General features: G+C 41.4%; 1 protein-coding gene across 2 annotated transcripts in view; it reads right to left on the bottom strand.

The window, feature by feature from the left end:
• SENP5 (SUMO1/sentrin specific peptidase 5) overlaps positions 1–10,232 on the bottom strand; it is a 50,913-nt gene that overhangs the window by 27,986 nt on the left and 12,695 nt on the right. For both annotated transcript variants that reach the window (XM_011961182.1, XM_011961181.1), the window contains exons 2-5: positions 7,196–7,301; positions 6,906–7,044; positions 6,563–6,610; positions 3,801–3,878 (exon numbers count right to left, since the gene is read on the bottom strand). In XM_011961182.1, the coding sequence (XP_011816572.1) occupies positions 3,801–3,878; positions 6,563–6,610; positions 6,906–7,044; positions 7,196–7,301 (371 nt within the window). The remainder of the gene's footprint in view (positions 1–3,800; positions 3,879–6,562; positions 6,611–6,905; positions 7,045–7,195; positions 7,302–10,232) is intronic.

Genomic DNA, 10,232 nt, shown 5'->3' with positions numbered 1-10,232 from the left:
CTACAGGCACCCGCCACCACGACCGGCTAGTTTTTTTTTTTTTGTATTTTTAGTAGAGACGGGGTTTCACCGTGTGAGCCAGGATGGTCTCGATCTCCTGACTTCGTGATCCGCCTTCCTTTGCCTCCCAAAGTGCTGGGATTACAGGCGTGAGCCACTGCGCCCAGCCCATCGTTATCTACATAGCTTTTCCTGCTTAATCTACATAGCTTTTCCTGCTTAAGTAGCATCCAATTATATGGCTGTACATTTTTAATCTGAACAATTCTCTACTAGTTGTCCTACATTTTTTAATGTAAATACAACCACAGGCCATCCAGTCATACAAGTCACATACTTGGAAGTCATCTTTCACACTTCTTGTCCTTCATCTCCATAACCAACTTATCACCAAGTCCTGTTAATTTTACTTCCTACATCACACTCATCTTCCATCTCTCCTGCTATTATTCTAGTTCAAAGTACCATGAATCTGAAATGGTCTCCTGTTCTACCCACATCAACTTTGCTCCCACACCCATCAGTCTTCTTCGGTACTGTTAGAACAAAGACTACAAAGTGGATAATGTCACCTAAAACCCTTCAATGGTTTCCTATTACATTCAGGATACAACCCAAAACACAAACCTCAAGGCCCTGACCTGCGGATCAGGTGCACTTCATGCCACTCTCTTCTTTACTCTCTGCATTTCAGTGACACCGGTCTTTTCCCATTCTTCTACCAGATACTTACTCCTTCTATGTTTCACATACCCTTATTCTCCATTTACCTAGTTAACTTGTATTCATCTTTGATATTTCTGCTTAAATATTACTTCCTATGAGAAACATTCCCTTACCCTCAGGCTAGGTTAACCAAATCCCCATTCCAATACACTAAAGTAGTATCCAGTACTTTTCTTTTGTACCCACTAAACAAATAATTACACCACCAAAAATATAAATACAAACTGTGATAGGTGCTGTCTCCACCACTAGACTGCAGACTTCATGAAAGCAAAAACTGTCTCTAATTATGTTGTTTTACTTACCACTTTCTCGATTTACTATAATGTCTGGCACTATGATACTGTAAAATAATAAATTTGGTCTTTGACCTCATTTCCTGGCATACAACTCCTAAAGCCCTTGGAATTTCCAAAGTTATGTCTTTTTTTTTTTTTTTTGAAAACAGTCTTGCTCTGTCACCCAGGCTGGAGTGCTGTGGCACAATCTCAGCTCACGGCAACCTCCGCCTCCTGGGTTGAAGTGATTCTCCTGTCTCAGCCTCCCAAGTAGCTGGGATTATAGGCACGTGCCACCATATCCAGCTAATTTTTGTATTTTCAGTAGAGACAGGGTTCCACCATGTTGGCCAGGCTGGTCTTGAACTCCTGACCTCAAATGATCTGCCTGCCTCAGCCTTCCAAAGTGCTGGGATTAAAGGGACGTGAGTCCAGGCCCAAAGTGATGTCTTTTTGTATGTTAATGATTGACTGATGGCTGGCAGCTATTAGGTAGCTTTAGGATAAGAGCAAGGCAGAATTAGAGGATTGTGACTTTCAGTCCCACCCAATCCCCCAACCACCAGGGAGAGAAGAGGAGCTAAAGGTTAACCAATGGCCACTGGTTTAGGCATTCACCTATGCAATGAAGCCTCCATAAAAACTGAGAAGGACTGCACTGGGAGAGCTTCTGGATACTAAATACGTGGAAGTTCCTAGAGGGTGGTGTGCCTGTGGGGGTCCTAGAGAATCCCTGTGCCCACTCCCCTACATCTCTTCCCACGTACCTCTTCATCCGAATCCTTTGTAATATCCTTTATAATAAACTGCTACATGTAGGCAAGAACTTCCGGGAATTCTGTGAACTGTTCCAGAAAATTAATCAAACTCAAGGAGGGCAGCATGGGAACCCTCATTGAAGTCTGTGGGTCAGAAGTTTCAGAAGCCTGGACTTGCAACTGGTGTCTGAAGTGGGTGGGGGGCACTCGTGAGGCATGAGCCCTCAGCCTGTGGGATGTGGCGCTGTCACCAGATAGATAGGGTTGGGATTGAATTAGAGGCATCCAGCCAGTGTTCGCTGCTTGCTTTGGTCACAGAAGTCTTCTGTGCTGACTACTGCTGTGGTGTGACAGCAGAGGAAAAAATAGGTTTTCCACATAGGCACGTAACAGGTACTCAATAACTGTTTAATGCCGGGCACGGTGGCTCACGCCTGTAATCCCAACACTTTGGGAGGCTGAGGCGGGCAGATCACCTGAGGTCAGGAGTTCGAGATCAGCCTGGCCAACATAGTGAAACCCCGTCTCTATTAAAAATACAAGAATTAGCCAGGTGTAGTGGCAGGGGACTGTAATCCCAGCTACACAGGAAGCTGAAGCAGGAGGATCGCTTGAACCTGGGAGGCAGAGGTTGCAGTGAGTGGAGATAGTGCCAATGCACTCCAGCCTGGGCAACAGAGCAAGAGTCCATCTCAAAAAATAAATAAATAAATAAATATAAATAAATGTGGAATGAATGAATGCTGCTAAGGACAATCCTATCTATCGTTCACACACACACTCATACACACCCCCACCTGCTGCTTAAACTCTCTAATGTCTTCATTTTTATTTTTTATTTAGTTTTCTTCTGACATGCAGTCTCGCTCTGTCACCCAGGCTAGAGTGCAATAGTGCAATCTCGGCTCACTGCAACCTCCACCTCCCATGTTCAAGCGATTCTCCCACCTCAGCCTCCCAAGTAGCTAGCTAGGGTTACAGGCGCCCATCACCACAACCCAGATAACTTTTGTATTTTCAGTAAAGACAGGGTTTTGCCACATTGGCTAGACTGGTCTCAAACTCCTGACCTCCGGTGATCCGCCCACCTCGGCCTCCCAAAGGGCTGGGATTACAAGCGTGAGCTACCATGCCCAGCCTAAACTCTCTAATGTCTTCAAATTGCCCTCATGATCCAAACTCTTTACCAGAGCCTATATGGCCCCGCATGACTTGATCCCTGACTCCTTGTCTGATCTCGTGTGTGTGATACTCCAACATACCAAACTCACTTCTGCTTCAAGGCCTTTAATACTCACTCTTCCATCCACTGCGAATGCTCCTCTGATCGTCACAGTTTTCAGTGAAATGTGATCTCTTCAGAGGCCTTTGCTGATAAGCCTCTCTAAAAGAACTAGCCCATCTTCCCCCTCCCTCCTGCGACCCTATCCCAGTTAGCTTGTATTCTCATACTGTGTTCCGAAGTTTTCACAGCAAATAGCACTTATCACCTCTGATTAGAGTACATCATACATAGTAAATTAGGTACATGGTTTTTAGAAATTATTTCAATTACATGTATGTATATGATTTTATGAATAGATTGTGATACAAAAGATATTTCTCCTGATGGATCAGTTAACATTTTAAGAGACAGGATCTGGCTATGTTGCCCAAGCTGGCCTCAAATGCTTGGGCTCAAGTGATCCTCTGGTCTCAGCATCCCAAGTAGCTGGGACTACAGGCGCGAGGCACCATGCCCAGCACTGGCAAAACATTGTTGAAAGCTTCTGCTGTCTGCTGACAAGACTACCAGATAATACCAAATGATGGCAGCTCTTTCTTTATCATCGCACTGTTCTACCACTATAATTGGGACCAGGAGGCAGTTAAGGTCTTTCAAACAATACGATTTAAAAGAAACAGCTTTAAAATTTGTCACATTAAAAAGTCTGTTTCTACTTAATATCATATTGGCATTAAAGTTCTTATCCTTCCACACAAAGTGGCTTATCATCTGCTTTTCAAATGTGGAATAAAAAAGAAACAAAGAGGATACCTTTTTAGTCCATCTTTTTACTCCATTATATCCTTTGGTTACCAGCTGTCTATGAAAAAAGCTGTTGAAGAAGTGAACCTAGAACAGACAACAAATATAAGCAACCAGATTATATTAGGCTTTGCCCAGATTTAACTTCAAAAGAAAGAGGAAATTTTAAAATGTTTGAATATAAAGCAGACAAAAAAAAAGGAAAAATTTATTCTTAAAAACAATGATTGAGGAGGTAAGTGGATCATCTGAAGTCAGGAGTTTGAGACCAGCCTGGCCAACACAGTGAGACACCGTCTCTACTAAAAATACAAAGACTAGCCGGGCGTGGTGGTGGGCATCTGTAATCCCAGCTACTCAGGAGGCTGAAGTAGGAGAATCTCTTGAACGTGGGAGGCAGAGGTTGCAGTGAGCTGAGATCACATCACTGCACTACAGCCTGGGCACTAGAGCAAAACTCCATCTCAAAAAATAATAATAATGATAATAATGATCAAAATATAGAAAATACATTACATGGTTTACAGAAAATGCTGTTCCAAATTTTTATGGGAATGACCTTACAGCTGTGGTCTATAGTCAGATTTGGAATGCAGCAGTAAATAGATTACCTGAATCCAATCAAGCAGAGAAGCAACCTGACAAATCTCTCCAAATCAGGTGAAAAAGTTGAAAGAGGCTATGAAAAAATGAGGTAACAATTACCTTGAACTCAAGGGAGACATGACATAACTAACTCCATGTGAAGGATGTGGATTTAAAGACTCCTGTTGTTACAGTAACTACAAAAAGGCCTTCGCATGATTATTTCTAGTACCCCAGAATTACCCTGGCTGTGTAGAGTATCAGGTCCTGCATCCTTGGCTTTGAATTTCTGACTTATAAGTAAGTGGTACATCAGCTCATCTGAGATGGTAAACATATTGTGGCCTTAAAGTGCTCACTCAGTAACATGAGGTGCTAAAACTGTTCCCTTAGCGCTGTGGTTCTCCAAGTGTAGTCACCAGACCAGTAGTGTCAGCATCATCTAGGAACTTGTTAGAAATCCAAATTATCAGGCCTCATCCCAGACCTATTAAAGAAGAAACTCCAAAGGTAGGGCCCAGTAATCTGGTTTTATAAGCCTTTCAGATGGTTCTGATGCACATTCTTTTGATAACCATGCAGCTTAACATATAGATTAAAAGAGCTGCCAGACATAGTGCTCACACCTCTAATCCCAGCCCTTTTGAGAGTCAGAGGTGAGAGGATTACTTTAGCTAAGCCCAGAGTTCAAGCTAGCCTGGGCAACACAGCAAGACACCCGGCCCTACTAAAAATAAAAATAAACTAGCTGGGTATAGTGGCACGTGCCTCTCTAGTCCCAGCTACTTGGGAGGCTGAGGCAAGATGACTGCTTGAGCCCAGGAGTTCAAGGCTACAGTGAGCTATGACTGGGCCACTGCACTCCAGCCTGGAGTGTCTTTTTAGTGTCTCTAAAAAAAAAAAAGGGTATTTTTTATAATTTTAATAAAAATAAATAAATAAAAAAGAATTTATAGTAGTTGTTTCTAGAGCAGTGATTCTTAAACTTGGTGTCCATCAGAATCATCTGGAGAGCTTGTCAAAACACAGATTGGTGGTCCCCAATCTGTGTTTTGACAAGCTTCAGTAGATTCCGATTTCTGATTCAGTAGATTTGGGTTGGAGTCTGAGAATGTGCATTTCTAGTTAAGTTCTCAGGGGATACTGATGCTGCTAGTATGGGGACCATGCTTTGAGAACTGCTGCCTTAGTTAAGTGTCCTTTTGACTCCATGAATGTTTAGAATTAAATGTATACTGGTGGTAAATGAAACCCTTGAAATTAACACTTTTATGTTAAAGATAATCTGTATGTGTTTAAACTTTCTGATGATTAAGAATTTGACAATAGAGAATCTAGCAGATTAGCCTCATGATTCCAATTTATAAATGTATAACAGATTTATAATTTAAGTGGAAAGCCATAAAACATTTTCTATATTCATAAACGGTATCAGAATCTGACTTTTTAGTATTTATCTATTACTTTATTAGATTGATAAGTTTTACAAAGTACTTGGAAATTTTTGCACCCATCAGGTATCTGTGTACTCAGAAAAACACATTAAGTAAAAAAATAGTTTTGATATGTAACAAAACTCTTAAGAGAATTTAGAGTTTATGAGGGTTCAATCTGTATTTGAACTGAGTATCAAAGATTTATCCAAGAAAAAGTGAAACATGAATTTTTTTTTTACATTTTTAAAGAGAGCAAGATTTTAAGTTAAATGTAAAAAGCTGGCTGGGCATGATGGCTCACATCTTTAATCCCAGCACTTTGGGAGGGGGAGGGGGACGGATCACCAGAGGTCAGGAGTTCGAGACCAGCCTGGCCAAAATGGTAAAACCCCATCTCTCCTAAAAATACAAAAATTAGCCAGGCATGGTGGCACACACCTGTAATCCCAGCTACTCAGGAGGCTGAGGCAGGAGAACTGATTGAACCCACGAGGTGGAGGTTGCAGTGAGCTGAAATCACGCCACTGCACGCCAGCCTGGGCAATAAGAGCGAAACTCCATCTCGAAAAGAAAAACAAAAGAAGTGATTTGATGGAACTTACAGTCAAGCCCAGTGCATGATCAAGACAAAATTGAACTCTCCTTTTTAAAAATTTAAGGAATGTCAGATAATTTAAACACACACACAAAAAAAACTACTTTTAATACACAAAGACAGTCTCTCCTGCAGAAGAGGAAGTTTTCACTTACTTTGTCTGGGACCGCATCCATTATCAGCTCACCGTACATATTAATGACCTACAAAAAGTCAACATAAAACCAGCTTACTATCTCTGCCAATAAGAAAAAAAACAAAATAAATAAATAAAACCCGGTTACTAACCCTATACAATTCAGAACATCCCAATCAGAATGAAGAATATATTATTACTGACAGCAGTAATCAAACCGTTTGGATCCTGAGGCAAGTAACCAGTAAAGAATGAAGAATCCTTGATTCCAAAAGACAACTGAGAAGCCAAACCAGAGATTATATTTTATTGACTAACATCCTCTGCAACTTCTCCACATTGACAAACTACAATATACTGACCTGGTCATTCAGCCAGTTCTGACCATCCAGAGTCGCCAGGTCATCCATATCCAGCATGTGTTTATTATAGAAGATACGGAAGTTACATTTTTGATGTCTGGCCCGATAGTTTGTTATTTCTCTATTGATAAATGGTTTTCTGAAAGAGAAAGATTTCGAAAGAAAACATAAAAAAAATGAGTACTTCTCAATTTACTGCTAAGCATCTTTTTTTCCTGTAAATCAAGAGAAAAGTCATATATGCCAACAATTTTATTTTCAAGGGCTTAACTTTAGCATCGTTTATATACCTATTAGAAAAGTCTTCATTAAACACATCTTTTAATCTTCCAAGGACTTCTTTTTCACTGAGTGGAACCAAACTGCCATACTTCTTCATAACCTCATCTAGGAATCCTTAAATAAAGGAAGAAAGAAAAGTTAAAATGGAAAAACAAACCATTTTCAGGAGAGTCATTCTCCAAACACTTAACCTATACATAGCACTTAACACATACAGTGGTTAACCTATATTACTATATAATATTGATACTATAAAGAAATATTTTTAAAGTTATATCTTTTGTAAAAAATAAACTATATTAGGCTCTAACCAATGCAATCTAGAGAGACATACTGTGAGGCATCATTTCACATTAGATTTTTAAGTTACTGATGCATTGTTAGAGAAGGAATGGATAGCTAGAAGGAAATATTAACAGCTTCCCATAGCTTAACCTTCTCTTAAAGCATGATATCTAAAGGGCTTAATCACATAGTCACATGTGCATATCCTTTTGGTAACTGAAAGAATTATTGTTTTAGAATCACAATTAGAATTAACTAATGAGATCATTGTGACTCTCTTATAATTTGGTAAAGGTGTGTACTTTAGTATCAGCAAGGGACAATATCATACAACTTGATAAATTATCATACTCATTACACCAAATAACCCTGTGGGGTGAGTTCAACTGGATAACAGCTAGTGAGGCACTTTTTTTTTTTTTTTTTTTTAGACAGAGTCTCGCTCCGTCGCCCAGGCTGGAGTGTAGTGGTGTGTGATCTCAGCTCACTGCAAGCTCCGCCTCCTGGGTTCACACCATTCTCCTGCCTCAGCCTCCCAAACAGTTGCGACTACAGGGGCCCGGCACCACGCCCGGCTAATTTTTTGTATTTTTAGTAGAGACGGGGTTTCACCGTGTTAGCCAGGATGGTCTCAATCTCCTGACCTCGTGATCTGCCCACCTCAGCCTCCCAAAATGCTGAGGCTACAGGCGCCCGCCACCACACCCGGCTAATTTTCTGTATTTTTAGTAGAGACAGGGTTTCACCGTTAGCCAGGGTGGTCTCGATCTCCTGACCTTGTGATCCGCCCACCTCAGCCTCCCAAAGTGTTGGGATTACAGTCGTGAACCACCGCACCCGGTTAGTGAGGCACATTTTAAGACAGCAAATAGAATTTTTTGGAGATGGGGTCTCTTTCTATCATCCAGGCTGGGGCATAGTAACACAATAATAGCTCACTACAGCCTCAAACTCCCGAGCTCAAGCCATCCTCCTGCTTGGATAGTTAGCTGGGACTATAGGCACATGAAACCACATCCAGCTAAGTTTTTAAGTTTTTTTTTTTTTCTTCTTTTTTTAAATGGGGTCTTGCTGTATTGCTCAGGCTAGTCTTGAACTTTTGGCCTCAAGTGATCCTCTCACTCCAGCCTCCCAAGATGAGAAATAAAACTTAAAGGTGGCTTTTGGCCACACCATAGGACACTCTTCAGGTAAATGTAAGTAACATGTATATGTGCTTATATATATCACTGAATGATCCACTGAACCTAAAAAGCCCCAGGAAATAAACCCAGGACATTCTTTTTTTTTTTAAAGACAAAGTCTTGCTCTTTTCACCCAGGCTGGAGTGCAATGGTACGATTTTGGCTCACTGCAACCTCCCCTCCTGGGTTCAAGTAATTCTCCTACCTCAGCCTCCCAAGTAGCTGGGATTACAGGCGCCGCCACCACACCTGGCTAATTTTTGTATTTTTAGTAGAGACAGAGTTTCACCATGTTGGCCAGGCTGGTCTCGAACTCCTGACCTCAGGTGATCCACCTGCCTTGGCCTCCCCAAGTGCTGGGATTACAGTCATGAGCCACTGCGCCTGGCCACCCAGGACATTATTTCTAAGTAAATACAAAAAGGCTGAGGCCAGGCTTAGATGCTCACAAAAGTACAGACATGACTTAGGCTGTTCACCAATGCCGAACGGGCAGAGCAACACCCAGCTAACCATCAGTCTGACAGTTAAGTCTACTGAGTCAAGACAGGAAAAACGAGGACTGTTAGCCACATATCTTAATCAGCTCCCTCTGTAACTCCAAGAATGGCCTCGGCCACGCACTGATATGAACAGGATAGAAAAGATCACAAGAGTGTCTTGGGCAGAAAGTGTTTCATCTTTTATGAGGAGACAGACAGGCAGAGAAGTGAAAAATTTATTTTTCCTCCTGTTAATCTCCCACCAGAGTACCTCTCAATTTTAAAGGCTTAACACAGGAGCAAAGGTCAGGGTACAGTAAACAGAAAAGAGGTCCTTTCTCCTGTCCATTCTGCTCTAGGCTTTGGGCAAATACAGTAGACAGGAAGACAGTCCCATGCTCCAACTTCATCAGAGTAGGGGATAAAGATTTGGGGTTTCTAAACTAGGAACAGACCATATACTTGCCTCTAGTGTTTACTATTTCACATCTTACAGTTACCCAATCATAACCTTGTGTCTACATGGGGGAATGGGCCCAATGGAAGATAAGGAATCCCACCATTTAAGAAACTGCATTGAGAATTATCTTTCATAGAAAAATAATATCCCTAACAACAACAATAACAATTAAACTTTAGGCCCCACAACCTTGATTGAGGCTCCTCAAATAAGGCGGCAGTGTCCTCCACAATGGGATATGGACCTAAATTTCAAACTAGTATCATGGTGCTCTTGCTAACAATGTTATTTCTGGTGGTGGTACGATGGAGATTCTAAATTGTTACACATTTTCCTGTTATCTGTATCTTTATTTTCATTTTCAGATGATAAACATGGATTTCTTATTCAGTAGAAATGCCCTTCAAGGTACGATCTTCAAGGAGAACCCTAGATGACAGTGTCTCATTTATACACACCATTATCTCACTGGGACCAGAAGTAAAACAACGGTTAAAAAGTACTTATCATGGCCGGGCGTGGTGGCTCAAGCCTGTAATCCCAGCACTTTGGGAGGCCGAGACAGGTGGATCACGAGGTCAGGAGATTGAGACCATCCTGACTAACACGGTGAAACCCCATCTCTACTAAAAAA

The sequence above is a fragment of the Colobus angolensis genome, unplaced genomic scaffold (genome assembly GCF_000951035.1).
Source record: "Colobus angolensis palliatus isolate OR3802 unplaced genomic scaffold, Cang.pa_1.0 Scaffold54, whole genome shotgun sequence".
Taxonomy (NCBI): domain Eukaryota; kingdom Metazoa; phylum Chordata; class Mammalia; order Primates; family Cercopithecidae; genus Colobus; species Colobus angolensis.
This window is presented reverse-complemented; position numbering and strand designations above follow the sequence as displayed.